The sequence below is a fragment of the Neolamprologus multifasciatus genome, chromosome 5 (assembly GCF_963576455.1).
Source record: "Neolamprologus multifasciatus chromosome 5, fNeoMul1.2, whole genome shotgun sequence".
Taxonomy (NCBI): domain Eukaryota; kingdom Metazoa; phylum Chordata; class Actinopteri; order Cichliformes; family Cichlidae; genus Neolamprologus; species Neolamprologus multifasciatus.
Window position 1 is genome coordinate 4,689,151 of NC_140443.1, and position 24,186 is coordinate 4,713,336.

General features: G+C 40.7%; 1 protein-coding gene across 7 annotated transcripts in view; it reads left to right on the plus strand.

Annotated features, from left to right (window-relative positions):
• arhgap9 (Rho GTPase activating protein 9) overlaps positions 1-24,152 on the plus strand; it is a 60,738-nt gene extending 36,586 nt beyond the window's left edge. For 4 of the 7 annotated variants that reach the window (XM_085159511.1, XM_085159508.1, XM_085159510.1 and 1 more), the window contains exons 7-21: positions 1,246-1,311; positions 3,517-3,660; positions 3,822-3,920; positions 4,776-4,837; positions 5,601-5,688; positions 7,783-7,878; positions 8,357-8,455; positions 10,604-10,709; positions 11,101-11,220; positions 11,672-11,770; positions 14,679-14,756; positions 15,048-15,101; positions 15,885-16,019; positions 17,277-17,382; positions 19,247-24,152. In XM_085159511.1, the coding sequence (XP_085015637.1) occupies positions 1,246-1,311; positions 3,517-3,660; positions 3,822-3,920; positions 4,776-4,837; positions 5,601-5,688; positions 7,783-7,878; positions 8,357-8,455; positions 10,604-10,709; positions 11,101-11,220; positions 11,672-11,770; positions 14,679-14,756; positions 15,048-15,101; positions 15,885-16,019; positions 17,277-17,382; positions 19,247-19,433 (1,539 nt within the window). In that variant the 3' untranslated portion in view covers positions 19,434-24,152. The other 3 variants (XM_085159513.1, XM_085159512.1, XM_085159514.1) reach the window with 3 other exon arrangements.
• The last annotated feature ends 34 nt before the right edge of the window (positions 24,153-24,186 follow it).

Sequence of the window (24,186 nt, forward strand, 5' to 3'; positions counted from 1 at the left end):
ATAAATATACTAAGATCAGACTTTCAACAGTTCCACTTACTGTTTTTAATTTCTTTCTTAATGGCAGACTCGTACTATAAAGCTATAAGTCCAAATATGCAGAACTAACAAGAAACCACAGAGCTGTGAACTTTTTTAACTCTTTGTACTTTTTCATATATAATGGAGAGTTGTTACACATGGTTTTAGCTGAAAAAGCCACACTCTGATCTCGCAAACAAAAACTGTTGGGCGGCTGTAATTGTGTCAAAGTTAGCAAAGTCCTGGTATGAATATTGAGCCGAGAACACACCTTCCTGTGTGAGCTGTTAGAAACGAGGCTGGCTGTATCGCCTGATAAAGCTAGCTTCCCTCTAGAATGGGGAAGTAGTCATGAGCTGAGGCACAAGGGACAGATGAATGGTTTTCACATTTTTACACTCAGGCGAAAGAGCGTCACGGTATGAAAGGACAGAACGCTGAGAGCTTTAACTCGACAGATAAGACACAGAAACACGAGCTGGTCCGGACGGTACGGCTGGATACAGTCATCCAGTCAGAATGAGCACCTACGCTGTGAGTTAACTTTACTGTATGTTCTACATTCTGCTGTTGGAGCTTTGGCAGCTCATGTGAAGTTACACAATTGTCGATTGTGGCGATATCACTTACTCATATTATCCTAATGAGAGGTGAAGGTTCTGATTTTGTTATACTCACAAAAAGCACATTTGACTGTGGTTTTTAAGTCGGTGTGAACCCCGTTCAGCATCTAGGAGCCTTTGTGTCTGAGTCAAACGAGTGCTACACGATTAACGTGTAACTCTTTGAGTAATATCGCCTCTTATTAACGTAAAATGAACACGTGTGCCTGTAAATACGTCTGAGCAGCGATAGTAAAAAAGCATTTATGTGTTTTATCTGGCAGGATGCGAGCAGGGCAGAGGAAAATAGTTTGAGTGCGGTTAGATGAGTGTTGCCCTGGGTATATTTGTAGATTTAACTGAACGATCGTATCCGTATCCTGTTTTTTAACATGGGTGTGATATTTGCCCAAACTGCCGGTTGCCTCTCTTCAATAGTGACAGTTTTCTCAGTTTTTACATTTTTGTTTTTAATTCTTAATTTGATCATTCTCTGCAGAAAATAAAAGGGGCTGTTATTTTATTTGAAATTAAATATATATGTATACATATGGTAACTATGCTAATCCGCCTTTGTCTTCTTGCCTCCCTCTATCTCGCTCCTTTCTCTCCTTCTCGTTAGCTGTCACCGGATTTCCTCTTTGGGAGCCACCAGAGGAATGCTGACAATGGCTGGCAGATGAAACAGGTAAAACTTCTCTCTACCTGCTGCACTCACCAGAGGGTATCTAAAGCATTTCACCTTGACTTTCACGTTATAAACAAGTCAAAGACTAAAGCGCCCTTTACTTGCTTTACATACTCTCCCTGCACAACAGGATGCATTTGGTTAACAAAATGGGACATCATAGAACTTTGGGTGACTTTGTCTCCCGTCTCGACTTTGTCACTTTGTGAGATAAAATCCTGCTTCATGGTTCGCGTGCATACAGCATCTGCTTGGCCTGACTCTTCGTCTTTAGAAGAAACCTTCCTCGCCTTGTGCTTTTCCTTTGCAGGCCCGACTGTTAACATATTCCTGAGCATTTTGTCAGCGTTTTAAGGGCTTTTGGTGGAGGGTGTTTTCCTCATGAAAATCAATGAACTCAAGTCATTAGATTTGCAAAAAGTGCATCTGAGCTGTGTTACTGTAGAATATATTAAAGTTATTGCCAGCTGTGCTCTTTAGATTCTCAGAGATCAGCATTTATGCATATTAAGGTGGCGAAACAGCAATTCATGGTGTAAAAAGAAAAGCTGTTACCCAAGCAGGTCTTACTGCAACATGTTGCATCACAGTGGGGTGTGGGTGCACTTGGTTTAAAGCCCTTTTAAAGGCCTACTCTTAGCAAAGGAGCAGATTTGGCTCTTAGCGCTAATCCTCCACATGAGGAGATGGCAAACATTAGGAGGGATATTTAGTCTGATTGTTGGAACTAGGTTACATGGATTGGGAAGTAAACTCAATTGTGGCTTTTGCTGCATGAAAAGTTAAAGTAGTGTGAATTTGTGCATGCGTTGTTTTTGTGCACACAAGGGATTGTAAGCCTCAGCAGTTTGTCTGTTAAGTGCGGAGGCACGTATTGTGCCTCGTTGTGTCTCTGGCAAACTCATTTGTCTCCATCTGTGTAAAAGTTCAGTGTGGATGCTCATTGTGTTGGAGTGCTGTGTAAATATAGAAATGTGTATGTGACACTGTTGTGCAAGTAGAACTACTGCTACGTTGTTCTTCCTCAGTTGATTAAACTATATACAACTTCATTCTGACCTCAACCGAACACAACAGAGAGAACTGAGAGTCGAAGGCAGCTGATGCAGGGATACATCCGTATAATTTGCTGCTGCAGAGCGAGGTGAAGGATATGCAAATGGACAAATGATAGCAATAAAATATCTATTTTACATCTTTTTATAGACTTTTATGCACGTCTGTCAGAGAAAAGTACAAAGATCAGAATCGTTATCTTGACAAAATATATTTGTCAACAAGGCCACTGTGGGTGCCGGCCCAGCTCACAGGTTAAATGGGTTAAATCATAGGTGTCAAACTCTGGCCCGCGGGCCAAATTTGGCCCGCAGCCTAATTACATTTGGCCCGCGAAGCCATACCAAATTACTATTAGAGCTGGCCTACTGGTATTATACAGCTAATATATATATTGTTTAGTATTAAGCTTTGCTTGTTCCATATTCAGTTTTTCAGCAAAACTTGTTTGAGTCCATAAGAAAAGATTCATTCTTAAATCTGGAGGAATAAATATATTTCAATAAATATTAACGTTAGCCCGCGACTTTGTTCCAGTTTTGAATTTTGGCCCACTGTGTATTTGAGTTTGACACCCCTGGGTTAAATGCAGCCGTGTGACCCTAACCTGACTCCCGTTGCTGCGTGTCTGTCCAAACTCTTTATTTCTCTCCCTGCATTTCTGTCTGTTCTTCACTGTGCTTCAAATAAAGCTGCCCGTAAAACAAGCCCGCTGCAGCAAAACCACAAGAATTGACTTGAATTACTACTTTCAGTGTCAGTATGGTTAAACTTTAAAGGTGAAGACCCAATAAAGAGATGTTTTTATCATAGCACCTATGAGCAGTGAAGATCAGAAGTGTGATGAAGCAGGCTGACTGATTGCGACTCCAGGCTTTGTGTGGCTGATGTTTTTCTGTTTTATTTAAACTACTGAGCATTAATAAAGAGTCATAGTTGACCTTTGAAAAGCCCCTCAAGGCCTTTGTACTATTGTACTGTGGTTGCATATTCAGTTATTCATAACTACACAAGTATATCAGCTCTCAGAGGCTTTAAATCCACCATTTACAGATGTGAAGAAAATAAAATAATAGCTCAGCAAATTGCTCTTTCCTTTGGTTGTATGTTCCACCCTTTCACAACTCTCCTGAACATTTGACCTTGAAGAGCATGCAGCGCGCCGCCTCCTCTGACACCCTGAGCACGATGGCATTTAATGACACCAGAACCCAGTGCTGTGATTCTGCACCCCTGCATGATGTCAAGCAGCAACTCAACCACTCCCAGTCCATGATCCTGCCCGACAACAAGGTACTCGCCTCCCGAGCACACGCTCCACACAAGCTCATAAAGTGTTTTGACAGAGAGAAAGAGGAAACGGCGATACCCGTCAACAAATAGTTATCGCACAGAACATATGCACATACACAAACGGACAGCTGAGCAGATAACTGCTGCTTCCTGTTTTGCAGCTGGTCCAGCAGTGCAGAGATTACTCCCGCAATGTGACCAACATCGTTGTGGAGCCTCCGTCTCCTGCGAGCTCGCCGGACAGTGATGGCTGCACACCGGTGAGAAAACTCCACCTGTTAATTTAAAGCTGAAGTGAAAGCATATTTCCATATATATATATTTATATTTTTTTAAGGACTTGGAGAACGTGCTACTAGTTGCTTCTCTCAGCGCAGCAAACGCTGAAGTTTTGGCTTTCGCAGGACAACGAGGCTCTAAAAAATCCAGCCAAATAATTCTTGCTAAAGCGTAAAACTGCAATGCTTATTTTCTAATAATAAGAGGTTGATTTTCCATAACGCATTCCTTTGTGTGCCTTAATGACAATCAACCTTTTCTTTTACTGCATGTGAGGTAGCTGGAGGTTATCCCAGCCATCATAGTGTGATGTACACATCACCAGGGTGAATGTGCTCTTATTTGCAGGTGTTCTGCGGTTCAATAACATTTTTCTGATAAAACAGAGCAATTCAAATTTTTAAATATTATTTTTTTTCTACCACAGTTCATTTGCAGAAGTTTAGGTTTGTAGGTCATCACTGCTTTTATACGCATACCATATTCAACACTTATGAGCCGTAAGTTCATCAATACCAGTAAATTTGTTCTTTTACCTTAAACGGGGCCATACCGCAGTGGGAGATTTTAAAGCATCTCCCCTCCTCCTATTTCTTGAATGATGCAACAGACAAGTTTAATGCGTTTGCAAAGGATGCTGTAATATTACACAGAGGAAAATCCTGCTGTGCTGCTGTAATGTTAAAAATCAACTTGCCCTCACTCACTTCTTATGTGCTCTTTTTTATTTACTCCACTCCTGCTTTTTCTGAGCAATGCTGCCAACGTGACACTGTGAATATCTCTGAATGCTGCAGATGTTAGTGTGCTTTTAAACCCTTTTAATGTGTTTCTAGGAGCTGGAGAAAGCGGGCCTGCTGAACAAGACGAAAATTGCAGAAGGTGGCCGAAAACTGAGGTGAGGCGGCTCTTAGAGAAGATGAAAAAATATATATATTTTTTTGATTAATTCAGCAAGTATTGATTGATTGGTAATTTATTTCAACATGTGAACAATATACAAGTACATTTAGAAAAGAAAATAAGAAAGAAAAAAAATACTATACAAATTACATACAAAAGAAAACGTTCTGATTAATTTACATGTTGAAAGGGAAGAAGTAAACACTTATTTAATCCCACCCCTTTGCCATAAATTATCAGTTAATATTTAGTCAGCTTCCTTACTGATATAATTTTTGTTGTTTTGTTTGTTTGTTTGTTTTTTTAAATAAAGACATTCACTTAATTTAAATATTTTCCTTTTCTTTATAGTTCGAGAAGATCATATTTTTATAACTCTTTTTGAACAGTTTTATGTTTGGACGTTGCTTTAATTCCATATTCAGACTGTTTCACAGTTTCACTCCATGAACAGAAACACAAAAGCCTTTTCTTGTAGTACGTACCTTCATTGTTTTGAAGTTACAAAAACCCCTTAAATTATAACTTCCTTCTTTCAAAAAAACATACTCTGAATATTACCTGGCAGTTCTTTATTTTTGGCTTTGAATAGAATTTGTGCTGTTTGGAATTTCACTAGATCGTCAATTTTCAATATTTCAGACTGCAAAAATAGTGAGTTTGTGTGTTCCCTATAACCTGCATTGTGGATGATTCGAATTGCTTGATTTTGCTAAGTGAATCCCAGCTTTTTCACATGCATTCTTATTGGGTTGCAGGAAAAATTGGAGCCCTTCCTGGGTGGTGTTAGTGGGGAACAGTTTGGTTTTCTTCAAGGACCCCAAATCACAGACACCTTCTAGTTGGGTAAGAGCACAGACAGACTCTTTAATTAAAGATTTTAGAAAATTATTACTATTATTAGTTATTGTTTCATAAGAATGTATATGCTGTATTCCTGTGGGTTAAAAAGCTTGTATAACTAGATGAACAAGATATTATAGAGTAGAGATGGCACGATACCACTTTTTTATGTCCGATACCGATATCATAAATTTGGATATCTGCCGATACCGATATGAATCCGATATAGTGTGTTTTTTAATCAATAAAACTGTTTTTTAAATATCTTGCTGCATTTTGTATAAGTTTATACTCAAGTTTAAATAAATAACAACACTAAAGCTATTCTGTTATACCTGTATGTAAAAAAACACACTGCACCCAAAATATTTCATAGATCAGCAACACTGATCAATCTAATAAACTTAAACCTGCTCCATCCTCCCTATTCTGGTGTTTTAAAGAGTACTTAGCAGAAATATTAAGCAACCTAACTAATAGGGTTGCAAACTCCCAGCATAAGAAAATAGGGAACCACCCTCCACCTCATGATGCTTAATCGATGTAATCAACTTTAATTTGATGCAGGGTGAAAAAAAATGCACAGAAGTAAATTATTTTTCAAGAATAATTAAATAGATTCAACATCTTTCTTCAACAGAACTGCAGACTGCACAGATGGTATCTTCCCAAAGGAAAAAGTACTATAGCTTACTAGAGTATATTAGACTTAACAGTTACTATATACAGTAATGGACTTCTATATATTTTACATCAGATTAAAACTTTGGGTGTAAGAGTCAGATAATTATTTATTAAAAGCTAGATATTTTAAATGAGAATAAGAAAGAAAAGTATGTCTTTGTGCCCCCTTTTCCCTGTTCATGCCCTATCGGCCCCCCTGGCTAAACTTTGCTAGATCCGCCCCTGCACAGTTACCAGCCGTCAGCTGTAGAAAAAGATCCTGGTGTAGAAATAATATTAAATAAATTCTAACAACAGCTTATCAAGCTTAATAGTGCTGCTGTTGTTCAGCTGCTGGTTTCCTCTTTCTGGTGAGAAGTGGGCCAAAAACTAAGAAGAGAGACGGACTCGCGACAGAAAAGCCGATCAGCTGATCATTGATCAGTTTCACGATTGAAGTAGCAACAGGAGAGAGAGAGAGAGAGAGGCAGTCGCTCCATATATCAGTTGTTAAGCTTAACGTTGGAATGCTTTACAAACATTCAGAGATGAACTTACACACTTGCTTTACTTCTCTCTGGTAAAACTTCCTCGGAGATGAAATGCTGGTTTGGTAGCGAGACTACAAATACACACAGCCGCTATATCACGTGACCACACTGCTGCGACGTGCTGCGGTTATGAGCAGGGTTACACCGTGTCGCAAGTTTTGTGAGGTGCTTTTTTGATATTTAATGGATCGATTACATTTTTTATTTCTCTCCGATATCTGATCCAGTAATTTACGTCAGTATCGGACCGATACCGATACGTAATATCGGATCGGTCCATCTCTATTATAGAGGCCAGACTTTTTGGTGCCTTGGTATATTTTTTTTATGTCCCTAGCCCACCAAAAAGAAGGCCTTTTATTGCTTGTCTAAACCTGGCTTGAGTGCCTGGATGTGGATTTGTTCATGGCATTGTTTGGTGATTCATTCGTTCTTTTTACCATTATTCCTTTCTACAAGCACCGGTGGTTTAGGGAACACCGGGAACACTCCTACTATTGATTTTTCCCAGTTATCCAACACTTATGGATATTTTTTCTGTTTTTTTTAGATGCCAGGATTTTTAAGCCTCCACGGTTGCCATTATGTTTTGGTTTTTCTTATGTTCATCCCATTCTTGTAAAAGCCTGCTCTTTCTAACAGTCATTGGTAGTTGTAGCCTCCTGTGTTAAAGAGCAGTTTTTAATATTTTTGTTCACTGTGCTGTTAAAGTTAAAGAGGTCATGCAGACAGGTTACAGGTGTTATATGTGAAGGTTGGTCAGAATGTGACAAAGTAGGGCAATAAAGGCTGCACAACAAAATCCAATTTTTAGAAACAAAAAGTGGTCAATTCAGGCAACTGAGTCGTGAGAGTAAAAGAAAAATGTGTTTCTTATACGCAGAAACCGGGAAACAGTCGTCCTGAGAGCAGTGTGGATTTAAGAGGAGCAAAACTGCACTGGGCCAACGAGCTGTCCAGCAAGAAGAACGTCTTCAAGGTGAGAAACAAAACCCCCAAAAAGTGAAATAAAGATTGCAAAACCTGCAAGAAACTTTGACAGACCTGTGGTTTCATCCTCTTAAAATCTTTCTCAAGAAATGTTTTTTTCTGTAATCCTGAAAACGAAACACGTCGGTTTCCTTAGCAAAATGTTCCTTTGCGCTGATGCACTGGGGATATACAATGGGGCTATTCTGTCAGCAGTGAGGGAAGCGAGAATGGGAAGCTTTCTTTCGCCAGCTCGGTGACCCATTCTGACGAAGAGGAAGCAGTAAAAATATTTTTAAAGAGAAATCTGATAAACTGATGAGCTAATTATAACATTACGGCCAAGCTACTACAACACGTCCAAATAATTAACTTACATGTCAACTTTTGTTAAAGTGGATTCACACAGATGAGTGGGAAAGCCGGTGGAGAGTGGGACAGTGCGTCTGGAGTTAACATGGGTCAAATGTTTTGTTTTGTTTTGTTAGTTGAGGACTGTGACAGGCAACGAGTTTCTTCTGCAGTCAGAGACGGACTTGCTGATCAGAGAGTGGTACAGCACCATCCAGAATGTCATCGACAGGCTGGTGAGAAACACACACTCACTCACAGACACACACAGCTGGACAACACAACCCTGTGGGTTTAAATATTACTGTATGTCTGTCGTTTGCCTTTAGCTACAATATGCAGGCTGTCGCTGACTTTGCTCATACATTTACCTGTAAAACTCTGTAAAAGGTTTTAAATAACCTCCTGTGTTTTTTACTTTATTAAACAATGGTGTTGTTTTTGTGTTATGCTGTTTAATAAACCCTCTGTCTCATATGAGGACATCAAGGTTTTTAAAGGAAAAAAACCCTGTTGTTCAAAGATGATGGTTAGTTTTTAAACTTTTAAATAGGAGAAATTAAAAATGTATCCCAAAAAAAGAAGTCTGAAGAGGTTAAATACTTCTGTTCCATTTCTAAATGTTGGTCTTTTATGACTTACGTAAAGCACTTAAAAATAATCTTTGTCTTGTAGAAAAGCTTCACAGTGGGAAGTTCTGCAAAAAAATTTTTTAATGATTCATGTGTCCTAACATAGTTGTTTCCTTTGAACGATGACTGACTTTCCATTCTGCGTTTAGTAAAATCATCTGTTCTATTTTTGTCGGTGCGTAAATATTTTTCTATACTATAGTGGGCTAATACACCTATGTGCAATGTTCCCTCTAATGTTTCATGTGTCTGAGCGAACACACAAACTGAGCGGTCCCTTGGACCTCTGTGAGCAACAGCAGACGTGTGCACTGTGGTCAGGCCAGCATCGAATCCATCCGAGTTACATGGTTTATTAAAGTAATCAAATTACAGCATTTACATTTATGTTAGACTACTTTTAATTAACTGCTTTAGCCCACTTACAATGAAAATTTTAAAAAAATCTCGTTCATGACCTGTGTAGTATGTTAACACTACTGGAAGTAAAAATCACTTGAACTCCAATTTTGAAAACACAACTTTCTTTTTTTATTTTATTTTATTTTTATAAAGCTCTGACTGTATTATGAGTCTGTGGTCTGGGAGAGAGTCTGTAACTCTCTGACTGCAAAATACAGTAAATAATAACCAATGTTGGGCAATTAATTATATAGTTACTTATTCAAAAAAGTAACTGAGTTTTGCAAATAACAAAGTTTTTTGCAGCTGTTTACCTACAAATGCAGCCAAGGCGTTTTTTAAATAAACATTTCAAACTATTTACAGAACAATCAGCTGTTCTGCATCAAATCTGATGCCACACAAATTATTTGTGCCACTCCAAAAAATAATTTCTGTCCACTATGAGATAAAGGAGAACTGATACCTGCAGGCCTGACAACAGGAGATCACTGCTGTAACACCTGTAACATTCAGCAGTCACCTCATTGCTCTGACACACACAACAAAACTATTGACTACACTACACACTAACTACACAAGATTTGCTTAAAACGTCGCAAATCTCTCACATCTCAAAACACCACCGTCACTCCTAAAACTTCCCCCTTCCTAAACAACTAAATGCCATGTTGCCATATTATTTTTTGATTGGTCGACATGGTACTTTTTTCCACCAGTAGGAAAGGGTGGAGCTTTTTGGTGTTGTTTTTGCTCACAGCGGAGCTTTTGAGCGTTTTCCTTATAAAACGCAGTTTTTACCGTTTCTTCCCGCAGTAAATATAAACAACGATAGTATTCAGGAAGAAAACCAAACATTGCAGATATTTTTATCATAACTCTGGTTTTACGTGACCGATCAACACAATTTAAAAACTGGTATAAAGTCCACACTTTTCCCGTCAGTTGTTCCGTCTGTCCTGCTCACATCTGCAATGGTTGTACACGTTGTCATTAACGTGGCTTCACTCCACATCAGCCACGCCGCTTTGCTAGCTAAAACACCGGTGTCGGCACATAAGGACGCTGCCATAGCCTGTCGACGACGTTGATTAGCTGCGTATATACGAATGTGAATCTCATTATTGGCTGGATCTAATCCCATACGGGAGCAGCCAGTCACTCACTGACTAACTCTGCAAAACAGAATTGTTAAAGTTTTAATTTTAATTTCAATTCAGGTTAGATTTTTTTTCTGTGCGCAGAGACCGTGCCAGCAGTGCACAATTGCACACGCACAGCTTAGAGGGAACATTGCATTTGCATCTCTGTAATGTCATTAACACACTGCTCCCTCTGGCTGCCTTTCAGGACCGCGAGAATCCGTTAGACAACGTCCTTCTCTACTCTCTGAGGAGGGCGGGCAGCGTGGAGATGCTGGACCAAAGCGGTGACGAGGACGACAGGCGACCATCTCGTAAGCCATCCTCACCTGATGCCTCGCTTCTTTCCCTGATGCCACCATCTAAAAGCCCTCCCTGCCCCCCACTCCACTTTAATCACATCCTCTCTCTCCATCATCATCATCACTGTTTTTCTAAACTTCCACACAGGCTTCTTGCATCCCTCCATCCTGTCTTCCATCCTCTCCTCTATCCAGCCCACTTACATTTTCACCCATCCTCCCTGGCAGATAATCCCCTCGTCCGTCCTCTCCCACCTCCGCCGTCGGCCCGCCCTCCCGCTTTTCATTCTCACCACCATCCCCTCTCATCTGCTTTCCTGCCCCACAGCCAAATGCCCCACACTGACCTCCTCCTCTTCCTTCTCTTTCCCTTCCTCCTCCTCCCGCTTCCCTCCTTCTGCAGTCCCTCGCTCGACGTCCAACCTGGAAAACACAGAGAGGAAAAGAGTGAAGACGCGGCTGAAGAAGCTGATCCTAAAGAGACCACCTCTACAGGCCCTGCAGGAGAAAGGGCTCATTAAAGGTGAGATTTCTTTTTGAAGTTGCAGACCATTTAAATGCAAGTATCCTTTATTCAGCAGTATACAGGGTGAATCACAAAGTATATGTTCTCTTTGGCTTAGTTATTAATATTACACGACTGTGCTCTTACAGCAGAAAGTGTTGCCTTTTAACTGAATTCCATCAAAGATAGGCAGCCAGGAAGTCTCAGCATTTATCTATAGTCCAACGATAGTATACAAGTATACAGAGTTGCATTGCATCATCCAGTCTGAGTTAACTTTTCTGGTGGGAACAGAGTCAAACATGAAGGTTTTCTCCCAGAGTGAACAGAAAACTTATCAGTAAATTAACTTGGAGCTCGCTCTTACATCATGTCTTGGTTGGGAAAAAAATGTGCATGCAATCATCTGAGAAACACGTCTAAACAGACATAAAAAGCATGTTTGTGTCCACCTGTCATCGACCCTCAGATCAGGTGTTTGGATGCAGTCTGGAGATGCTCTGTGAGAGGGAGAGAAGCACCGTCCCTCGCTTCGTCAGACTTTGTACTGAAGCCGTGGAAAGGAGAGGTACAGTCGCTGCAAACACACCTCCTGCTAATTTGATTCCCAACTCAAAGTGAACACATGAGAAATCCCCCTCAGCCCTGTTTTGAGCGCAGTTTGACAGCAACTCTGAGCTCACGGTCCTCGCACTTCTTTGGCAGAACTCACCAAACACAAAGTCACTGATTGCCCGACAGAAAGCAGACACAAAATGTTCAGATTCGCAGAAGAGATCTTGACAGCTTGGCAGCCTGAAAAAGGTCTAAATGAGAGAAAATTGAGTTGTTTAGAGGCTGTTAAGAAACAATGCAGTGATAAATATTTAAGACACGGGAGAAAATGTGTTTTAGGGCTTTAAAAACCAGTTTGTGATGAATAAATAAAGATGTCTTTGGAGCAATACTTTCAGATCAAGACTTTTAACTATGTTTAAGGGTATGGAACAAACTTTAGGACAAAGTAAGCCAAACTTTACTGGTAATTTCTGCACATATCATATATAATAATGAAATTAAGAGCGTCTGATCTTTTCCCGAGTGTTAGGTAAACAGGCTGCCATACTACTAGTTAAAGCAGGATGAAAAATACCCACCTCAGTGAGTTTTCTCGTGTTTTTTTTCTCCGTCTTACCAACTTTTCAAAGCCTGTATGAATTCATTTGAATGTCAGAGATGACTAAGATATTATAATGAGCAGTTTATTCACATCTGAGAAGCTTGGACCAGTTGATGATTATTTTAAGTGGTTACATAATTAACTGATTCTTCATATTTAAACAGATTGTAAAGCAATCTGTGGTTTTGGATTGTAGTTTAATCTGAATAAATATGTTGCTGGATAACACAAGTTGGACAAAAATATTTTTCTAACTTAGAAATGCATCCCGTTCACCGTGCCAGCTTTAGCCAGTAACCAGCTGCAGATTTAGATTTCATGTGACTGAGTGAAGTCAGGTGCAGCAACATGAAACATTAAGTGTTAGTGAGTGACTGTGAAGCGGTGTGCCTTATTTAAAGGTCACGCCACAGTTAACTATTTCACGTGATTGTTTTACAGAATGAAAAATGCTCAATAGCAGCGTCAGCACAGGATACTTATAATCAGTGTTGGGGAGTAACGGAATACATGTACCGCCGTTACGTATTTAAGATACAAATATGAGTAACTGTATTCCGTTACAGTTACCGTTTAAAAAGGTGGTATTTAGAATACAGTTACTTTGTTGAAATAAATGGATTACACGGCGGTACTTCCCTGTTTCATATTGTCGCGGGTCAGGACTGTTTCGGTTTTGTTTGACAGCTACGTTCTGTTGTTCCAGGCAGTGTTGCCAGCTCCTTAGTAAGGAAAATCGCTATTGGCTGTCCTAAAAGTCGCTAGAAGTCGCTAAATGACGTCATCACCTAATTTGCATAATTGGTCATGCTAATGTAATTGTAACCTACTGGAGAGAGAAATAACATCGTGGACGAGACATAAAGTGAGCAAAAAACGTCCTAAATGCATTTAGAATTTATTTAGAACTACAAATTAAATTTCTTTTAGCAATTATTGTTTTTTGTAATGTCTTTCACGTCTTTTTTTAGCGACTTTTTTTTTTTTAGAAAAAAAAGACTTTTTTTTTTAGAAAAAAAAGTCGCTAGGGGGTCTGAAAACTCGCTAAATATAGCGACAAAGTCGCTAAGTTGGCAACACTGTTTCCAGGTGGCAGCGTTACGGTTGCCATGGTTACAGGGCACCGCTCTCTCTGCGTGTTTCCTGGGTGAGAGAGGCCTTTTTGTTGTTGTTGTGCTAAGCTAATAGGCAGAATGCTACAGGTATAGCTCTAAAGAATGTAGCATCATAGGCAGTGTAGTCCGTGCTGCAGGGAGAATGGACTGCCATACACGTTATGTGTCTGTGAGCGAGGGAGGGAGAAAAAGGAAAAGTACGAGCTGTCATCGAGCAAAAACGGGAGCTGGAAGCATGTAAATATAATAATAACCACTGCAGCCAAGAAAAGAGCCTGACGAGCCCAGTTGTAAGTAAGCTATTAAGACTCGACTGTACACCGTGTTCGTGTTTTCCTCCAAAAACAATAAGTTCTGTTGAAGCAGCCTTTCAACGCCTTTCTCTGTCGCTCGCTAGCAAAGTTGACCCAGACAACAAAGTAAAGCTAGTTTTCGGCTACGAGCCGACACAGAACCCACCGTATTAGCCAGAGGTCCGTTTACTACGGTTCGGAGCCGCGGACCTTCAGTAACAGTAATAAATCACAGCAATAGTACATTCATGTAGTTGTAAACAGCATGATAATATATTAAGTAATCCAAAGTATTCAGAATACGTTACTCTCATTGAGTAACGTAACGGAATACGTTACAGAATACATTTTGGGGCATGTATTCTGTATTCTGTAATGGAATACATTTTAAAAGTAACCTTCCCAACACTGCTTATAATCAATATGTGAGAAAGATTCAAATGTCAGGCTTGTTTTACAGCTTCTAATACTGAAAGCAGTGTGAGGAAAGCTGGAACTTAGAGCATTAGTACTCCTTTGTAACTGCTTCATCGAGCAGCATGGTGTGAAACGTGAAGAGGAAGTTTAAATGTATTCATAGGCCTGGTCATATCCATGATTATGCTTTTGCATGAGCGCATGATCAGACTTTTTAAGGTTTTGAAAACTGCTCTACTTACGTCTCCACTTACGCAACATAACAAACTGCATAACCTCTGCATACTGAATTATTGATTTGCAGAAGATTTGGCTGCCAAGAGCAGCAAAACAATGAAGTGAGCTCAGACCGGCTCACAACTGACGACACAATCTCTATCACTCATGAAGCTTAAAAAGAAATGGTCATGTGATACTTTCATTTTGACTTTGATTATCTAAGGCAGCGGTGGAGATCCCCTTGTCTAGCATGCTTTGTTTGGCGTGTTGCAGGTCTGGAGACCGACGGCATCTACAGAGTATCAGGAAACCTGGCTGTGATACAGAAACTGCGCTTTCTGGTGAACCATGGTAAGGATGCAGGGGAGGGTGGGAAACTACTGATGATAACTGTTCTGTAATAACAGGGGGGGGAATATGAAGAAATTTAGGAGAGGATCAAAGTTGGCCTGTTTTTCTTTTCTTTTTTTAGCAGAAATGATGTTTCAGTCGCTTAAAATCAAGACTAAATTTATCTCATGATGTTTTGTTTCAGAGTGCGTAACATAATGTTTGAAATCAGTCACTGTCCCACACTACACGACATCCTTATGATAACAGATACGGGGGGGAAGCTGTCTGAGTAACTGTTGGTTTTTGCAGAGCGAGCGGTGACTACCGATGGCCGTTACATGTTCCCAGCGGAGTTGGTACAAGGTACATTCGGGCAGACAAGGCAAACCGCCGCTTTCACATCGTACTCAGCCTGCTTGGTTTTTGTGCATTATGTGTTGCATAATGTGAACACCTCAGTCAGAACCTCCCAAAAATACTCACCCACAGACTGAAGCGCCGAGCCGAGGCGCAGACGGGCAGCAAACTTTTCTCTTTTTTGTGTGGATGTGTGTGTTACCATTTGCTTAATGTATGTGTGTCCCTTAGGCTTTTGTGCTTCAAGTTTTCTGATGTAATAATGTGCAGCAGGTTGTACAGCGGCTTCTCACACAGTCCGTGGCTGCCACCAAGTGGCTGAAACAGAGAATCAGCTGCTCGTGAAGCGCTCTACTCCCCCAGCAACATCTCTGATGTTTCACATCATAAGAAAATAGAGATTTGTTGACTGCCGTATATCAATATCAGCCTCAAATTCATTTCAGTGCCTCTTATAATCCAACACGAGAAGCATTAGTCTGGCTTGTGTCTAAAAAAACAAGTGTGCTTTATCCTTTAAAGTGTGTGTACTTGTGCGCCAGTGTGTTTGTGCTTGTTACTTTTACAGAGCATCTCTATCTCCCTGCTGCAGCTACAAGCCTTCATGTTACGCCTCAGTGCTGAAGTGAATTTACACTTTGCTTATGTCAGCCAATCCTGTGACAATTGTGACTCTAAATTTAAACTCTTTGTCTCTGTATGTCGTATCCCTGTCGCCTTTCCTTCACTTCCCCTGACCCCATGTGGCTGAATCTCTCCTCATCCTCCTCCTCTCCCTCTCTGTCTCAGAGGAGAAGTTGAATTTGGACGAGAGCGAGTGGGAGGACATACATGTCATCACGGGAGCTTTGAAACTCTTCTTTCGCGAGCTTCCCGAGCCCCTTGTGCCGTACGGCTTCTTCACCGACATTGTGGAGACAGTCAGTGAGTAACCAGTTTCAGCCCCGGACTGTTTATTTTGTAATCTGTACAAATATTCTAGATTAGAAGTGTGAAGTTAATTTTCCCCACACGACCGGAAAACCGGGACTGCCCTCCACCACAGTCCCTGTTTCCGTTGGGAAAATGAATCGCCCACCCCCGTCTTGAAAATCACTCAAATAGATTCTCATAACCTTTTGCCTCGTGCGCGTGAAGTCAATTTTTAATGTGCTTCGTATTCGAGGTGAGATATATTTAGGCTCAGGAAGATATTTGTCATTTCGTGCCTTTTACTTGGTAATAATGGTCCAGGCGATGCAGCTGCACAGTCAGCTTCTTAAACATCCAGACCACCAGGACGCCCACTTTTTAATTTCACATATTATTTTCCTCTGTTGTAGTATTTTGAATACACACAACACAACTGTGGTCTTACTGAGTCAAAACCAGCGTAGGCTTAGTTAGAATCTTAAATCGTTTTTACTTTGTTTTCACACTTCACTCGACTCCCTTTCCATGTTTAGAAAATGTTAAATTGTTATACTGATGCAGCATTTGGGTAAACACACATATGTGTAAATAAATAAAAATCTTTACATTTTACATCCTCAAACTGTGATGAAGGCATTTTTGTGAAGATCTGTTCGAGTCGAACTGGAAACTTGTCACAGACGCTGTAAAACGATCAACAATTTTACAATTTACTTTCACACACACTACATTTTTTCCCCCTCCTTAAAATGTGAATCTTAAAAAGCCACAAATATTCAATTAAAAAAGGCCGGTGATGTGTCAGAGTGACTCTTAAATAGCTTTTTGCATCGACTCCAGCAAACACTTATTATTAGTTTCACTTTATTTGTTATCTTTTTGTGAGAATTTGCTGACACTGAGAGTTGCGTTTCCTTTACTTATGTTCAGATTTCCTGCGCTTAGATGATATGGCACTTTATCTCGTTATCTTCTACTTATGCTTAAAGACAGGCAGGCGGACAATCTGGCATTTTACAGTAATTCCTCTTAGTAGAACATTAGCATATTAAAGATCAGGGAAATATTTAAAAAATGCATTTTGTCATCGATGCATTGGACACTTTTTGTCGACTGTGGGCACATGGATTGATCTGCAGATAAAGTGTATCCGATTAGATAGCGGATGCTCGTAATATGATATCAGTTGGGGGGATGTGTCTAAAAATGCTAATAAAATGCATGATGACATTTGGCCTGATCTGATGCATATCTTGCTCTGTGTTGCAGAAATGTCAGACTATATGGACAAAATCGATCGATTGAAGTGTCTGGTGCTCAACATGCCTCCTCCAAACCACGACACGCTACAGTTCATGTGCCGCCACCTCAAACGGTGAGAATAACCCACGATTAGTGTTTATTCCACTGATGTGTTCGTTTTTTTTTTAAGTCTGTGCCTGTTTTTATTGCCTGTAATGGTTCCAGTGCCCTTAACTGGGTAGAGTTCATAATGTTGGGTATTTCCTCGAGGCATTTAGGGACAAATGAATGAACCAGATGCCCTGGTAGGAAAGGAAAATATCTTCCTTTTCTTTTAAAACCTGACCACAAGAGGGGGCACTTCCCTCGTCGGTCTCCGAAATTTCTGTCGGGGATTCTTTGGCCACAGCTCTCAAAGTATGCCAGCGCTGAACCGGGATCACACTGTTGTTAACTTTGGGTCCCTGTGAAGATGAAAAGGCTGGAGGAAGATGAATGGCGTACAATGTTCTGCGAGCCAGTTCCTTTTACAGTACATAAAATGTGTGTTTTTTACCGCCTATGGTTTTTCCTTCCACTCCAGGGGTGAGTGTTCGTGTTCTGAGGACGATATTTGTGCCAGGGTGTGGTGGGCCCCATGAATTTGTCAACTCTGTGTCTTTCTCTCGTTTTCTCTCCGCTGTCATTCCTTTCTCTGTTTCTCATTTATTATCTCGCTCCTTAATCAGGTCCCTCGCCTCCTCTTTTCCTGGCACGCTACCCACCTTTCCTGACTTCCTCTTTGTCCCTCTTTCCTCTCTTTCCACTCTCCCTTTCCTCTTCCTCCTTATGTCCTCCTCTTTTGATCCCTTTCTCCTTGTTCTCCCTCTTCCTGCTCGCTCTTCCCCCCCCCCCCCCCCCCCCCCCCCTCGCTCTCCTACTTGCCTCGAAGGTCCCATGGGAGCCTTGTGGTTCGTCTGCTGGAAGGCATACCAACACCACCGCCGCCACCACTGGAACCTCTCTCTCGTTCTCTCTCTTCTCCCTCTTCCTCGCTCGCTTCTTTTTTTCCCTCTTCCCTCTCCTCTCTCCCTTTTTTCCTCCTCTCTTTTTAATGTGGAAGTTTTGAGCAATTGCTGGCTGCTTCTGTGGCTTGGTGGGAATGGCATTTTTAGAAGAATGCCTCATGCTGTGGCTTTAACCATTCCTTAGTTCCCCCCCTAATCACACACACACACACTGTAACACACACATACGCTAGCATAGGTGGACGCAAGCAGCGGATTTAGAACACTTTTGTGCACAGATCCACGTTATAAAACCCAGATGCATGTACGTGAAAATAGATGCAAAAACAAGATGTGACAGATGGATATACAAGCGGATTCTTGTAGCTGACTTCCTGAGTTAAGTAAAAATTACAAAGATGTCACATCGTGACCACAAACATGAACCTTTAGGGGAAGGTTAGTTGTGGTTTCTATGCTTGCTCTATAACTTGACACGAGTCTGCAGTTGTGCTTGCAACTCTGTGAAAGTAAATGCTAATGGATGCATGCCAACACGAGCACGAGAGCAGTGCTAACGCTGCTATAGCCACGTCCACTTTCCCAGTTTAGGGATTTAGCAGGATAACACTTGATGATTAGTTAAACTTTAATCTGATCTTGACTCCAGCCAAAATGTTTCACGCCCATCCTGAGCCGTGCCATGTGTAGCTGCTTCAGTGCCGCTCCATCCAACAGCGGTTGAGACCTTTCACTCAAAACCACAAATGTCAACCTCATGCTGGCTTTAAGGAAATGTCAGGGATCACCAAAGTCAGTAAAGTCCATCCACTAGTTGCTGGGATATTTCAGTCTGAGCTAATGTGGTGGGAGTGGATGACATCCCTAGAATCACTAAGCACGTGTCTCTAAAAATTCAGAAGCTGAAGCGATTCCAAATCCTTTTTGTCGTCAAAATTTAATATTTAAGGAGTTATTAACCTGCGCTGTCCACTCTCTCGTTTCCCGCAGAGTGTTGGAGAATTCTGAAACGAACAGAATGACCACCCAGAACATCGGCATTGTGTTCGGGCCGACGCTGATGCGCCCAGAGCGGGATAACGGCAACATGGCAGTGAACATGGTTTACCAAAATCAGGCAGTGGAGCTCATCCTCACTGAATTCGACCACATCTTCGGAACGAGAGGCCTCTCTTGATCTTTTGCTCCTTGACATCAGACAAAAGCACAAGTTTTGGAGCATTTGTCCTCCCTGCCTGTTGACTCATATGGTGTAAAATGGATTTCACATCAAAAGATAATTACGGGGTAAAAAGAACCAGGACAGAAAGCTGCTAATCATGACATCTGGCCTCCATATAAAGCCATGCTAAAACAATAATAGTAAAACAAGCCAATTTTAGCTCCAGTACTTGTGCCTTTGACTGCAGATGTGGAGCCCAGCCCCGGTGAACTTCACTGCTGGAACAGACGCCTCCTTGTCACTTTTCCTTGATGTTTCAGACTTGATCCAATAAATAAATAAAAAGCCGTAAAAGCGATAAATCTTCTCCAGCCTGTCCCGCTAGGGTGTTTCAGTCGGTAATAATCGAGGATTGGGAGGAGGAACGTGTCTTAAGCTAGCACTGAAACAAAACTTGGCGAAACCATCTCACTGTGAAACACATGCACCAGCACCTCTTCAAACAAGGGTGGACAGATCCTGCCTGGATAGACGTGCACAGGTGCCCACATCTCCACCATTTTTTCAGGGTTTATTTGAAGGAAAAAAAAGTAAAAGCATGAATTCAGTGGCAGGATGAATGTGCCAACAAGGCAGAAAATGTTCCTTTTTACCAAATAGTACTTTGTAGTGACAGAGCAACCCTTATTTTACTAATTTGAATCTGTCTTCTATTTTTAATAGTGCAAATTCCTAATGTTAAGTTAAATATATTGTTTTAAATATGTGAAATACTGTCTTTCTCATCTAGTAGCACTTTGCATACAGTGTTCAACCTAAATATTACAATTAGCTAAATTCAAACTGATACTTTTGCTTTGAAATGAAGAGTGTTGGATCTGACTGTTTACTCCTCCTGCAATAAAAATATGTGAACAAACTGATTTGAGCCGCATTATGATATTTGCTCAGGATGTGTCCTGTCAGGTTGTTTGTTGTTTGAGCGATGGGTTCGCGTGAGAGATAGTAGAAGCGTGTGGAGCTATGCGGGCCTCGGAGACTCGGCGGGCGGAGGCATCCCCTGTGATTGGTGCAAATGCTGCTTTTAATAACAGAACAAAAGAGGAACTGGAAATGCATATGTTTTAAAAATGTGGATTTTCCCCCCAAACCCTCTCACTCGCTCACTCTGCGGCCTGGGTAATTTTATATTGACTGTGGGTTTGGCAAAAGACAAAAAAGAGCAGAAAAGAGGCACTGCTGTGGGGGTGGGGGTGGAGGGGGCTCTGCTCTGTTTTATTGGATGTATTTATTCATTTTTATGTTTGTATTATTTCAAGTCATGTGAGCACATTGGGAGGGGCTAAGATTATGTGCGGATGATTGATCGGGGAGTTTATGGTGCGCTTCCAGTTTGCTGCTTAAATGTGATCAACTTTTCACCGTAGACAAAGCATGTGGCTTGTGTGCATTTACTGCATTTACATTTACAATATGGCCATCAGTCAGCACTGCTGGCTTTTCATTTGTTTATTTTAATTTCTTTGTTTTATTTCTTCATCCAAACTTTCAAAATCATACCGAATGTTTCCATTTATGACACCGACATAATGTAAACACGCGGAAGCACGTGATCCAGCCTATATTTCGTAACGATATCTCGCTGTGTGTGTTTTTTGAATGCACTCCTAATCCTGAAACTGAAGAGAAATTTCTGTTGGTAGAAACCAGATGGCATTAAAGCGCCGTCTGACCAAGACCAAGCTCTGTGATGTGTTTTATTTCGCTTTGGTGCGATGGTGCTAATCAGCCCCTAAAACTCTAATCAGACAGAGACAGAAACAGACCTCGCTCCTAATCAGCAATTTGTTGGCATCAAAAGTCAGACTCTATTACATCATCCTTACTTTGTTCTCGCTTTGACTTATTTATTGCATGATATATATTTAAAGTAAAGCAAAACACAGCTTGTGCTTTTGTGTCAGGATGCAGACAAGACAGCAGATGTGCTGCAGGCTCGTGGAGAAATTAGTTTACCAATGCATTTTTTTAACTGCATTTTTTTTCGCACACGCAACTCCAAAAGAGATTTTTGCATCTGTAGGTGATTTTTTTTTCTGCTGCCATTCTGTGTGGCATTTATTAATTAGAATTGATTTGTGCTTCTCTGCAATGATCAAAAATCATTTCTTTTTCACAATCAACATTTGAATTAGCTGGAACCTTCTGAATCCGAGCTAAGGCTCAGGTTTTAAATCTCTTCTTTCAGTTTTATCTTCATTTGCACTCTTGTAAATTTTAGGTTCAGCTTACTGTTGGAGGAAAAGATGCTAGTTTAGGAAGATAATGGCTTACACAGATGTCTTGACCTTATTGTTAGATCCACCCACCAGTGGAATACATCTGTAGCTCTGTTCGGTGTGTCACTCAGCTGTTACTGGGAATTGAAACTTAAAAATGCTCAGCACTCAATCTGACAACCTGTTACCCATGACTGGGCCTTCCCGCAAGTGATGCTGCATAACCGAGGTGTCATAGCCCTCTTAAAAACTATAATGTAAAAATTTGTATCAACTTTGCTCTAAGTCAAAGAGCAGGGCCAGCCAGTGCTGCAGTGCAACAGTTTACTGAAGGCCGCTGAGGCATGGCACCCAAAAGTATCTAACCCACGTCACTTGGCAGGGTTCGTTATTGTTACGGTTAGCTAAGTGTTTACCCAAACTACCGTTAACCTAAAGCTTAGTGTATCAAATATCAGCAGAGCTGCTCAACCTCTGTTTGCCCCAGCCACACACACAGGTTCACAAGCGCAAAGCAGGCACCTCTGATGAATCATCATGCAAATAAAGAGAGCCACAAAAAAGCCAGTGTAACAAAACAGTCTTGAGATCTTGAGTGTTGATGGAAACTGTTTACAGTGATGGGAAACGGAGTGGTCCCCACAACCGAGCTTCAAAACTGTCTTGTGCAGATGTTTGTGCTTAAGCAGAAATTTCAAAAAGCTGAGGCGTTTGATCGTTTTTATAGCGATGTTGACCAGAAAATCTTTTAAGGTGCCTTCTGATTTCAACACATCGTGGCTGCTAAAAAAGAAACCAGCCCATTTTAGGGGCCACATCGTGAGGTTTACTTGGAAAAATCAAGGAAATGAGAGGTTCTGCTGAAAAATGTCTGTACAGTTTTATTACAAATATCCACAAACATGCAAAAAATATATATATATAAAAGATAATACAAATATTGCATGAGTGCTGGGAAAAAATAAACAGTACTTGATATAATGAAAAAGTGTGCAGACACTGAGGGGAAGTAAAACATTTTTGTTTTTCGCTCACTTTTTTGGAGCAAAAATATCAGGTAAGGAACTGTACAAGAGCAGGATGGCACTTGGCGTGCCACATATGCACACACACACACACACACACACAAATGTATTATGACCAAAAAAAAGCGTCTTTGGCCCAAGGTATGCATGAATGCTGCAAGCTTAGTCACACCTCATGCACCACCGTCTTATCTCATCGTAGCAAGGCTTTGTCGGATTACTCACAGTGTCAGAGTACATCTGAGGCACTTTTCACGTTGACTACACTGCAGTCAGAAAGAGGAAGTTAAAAGCTCATGTGTGTGTCCTGAGTCTTGACCCTCTTGCCACACCTCAACAAACAGCCACAAAGTGCGACACATTATTATTATTCAGAAGGTGTGAAAACATGCTGAAGCACATGAAAATTTTTTACGAGAAATGCCCGACATTTCAGCACTGAAGGAAATCAAGCCAGTCTTTGTAATTATTACATGTACAGTGCGACAGTGCAAATTGTATTTGCTTGCTCTTGGGAAAAACCCCAAAGGCTGACTTCATCTTTGCCCCTTTTAACCTCTCATGCAGAAATGTAGAAATGACTGTCCTCAAGCAAGGTGTACACTTTTAAAGGTGCAGTCCGATGCTTTTGGTTTTTTTTAAAAAATAAATAACTACCTCCCACTTCTGCCTCCCCCTTTTTCCCCTTCATACTCTTGGTGATTAGTTAAAGCCACAGAGCAACATAGTTAACCTGAAACCTTATAATTTCACAGCATAAATGTCAAGAGCCCTACAATATAACCTGTACTATACATACTCAAGCAATCGCCGGCTTTGGGACAAAGAACTGCATGTGCATCTCAGCTGAAAACATGTTGCAGTTATTGCTAATTCTTAAAACAGAGGTAAAGATTTGCATCAAATAAAAGGATAGTAGAAACTGAAAGTTATTTGCACTTGAGAATAAATATGCTAACTAGACATCGTGGCAAATCTGCTTGTAGCCTTTAACTTCTGGCCTTGATGCCACATTAAATTAAGACCAGATGTCTTTCTATTCTGCTTCCTTCAAGCTTTTAAGGCCACTCATTGGTGTGAATCTACATGCAAACAAATAAAGTACAAAAAAAAAAGTCAGCTGAATCCTGGATTTAGAAAGACAAAAAAAAAAGCTTTTTTTTGTTGTTTTGGTTGTGCAACAGTCAGCAGCAGCAAGCATGTAAAATAGACAACATCATATCTGGATATGTGACATGACCTCAGACTAGCCAACCCATTTTTTTAGAGGAAAAAAGGCAAACATTATAGATACATCAAGTCTATTTTACAGGATAACGCTTTGAAATTCTCACATACATTTGATTGATGGCTTTGTCCTCTATAAGGCCACGCATCCTTTGACAGTTCTGTGCATTTTGTAAGATAAGTAAATAACAAAAATCAGTCTTTATTACATACGTAAGAAAAAAAAACAAGTCTTAA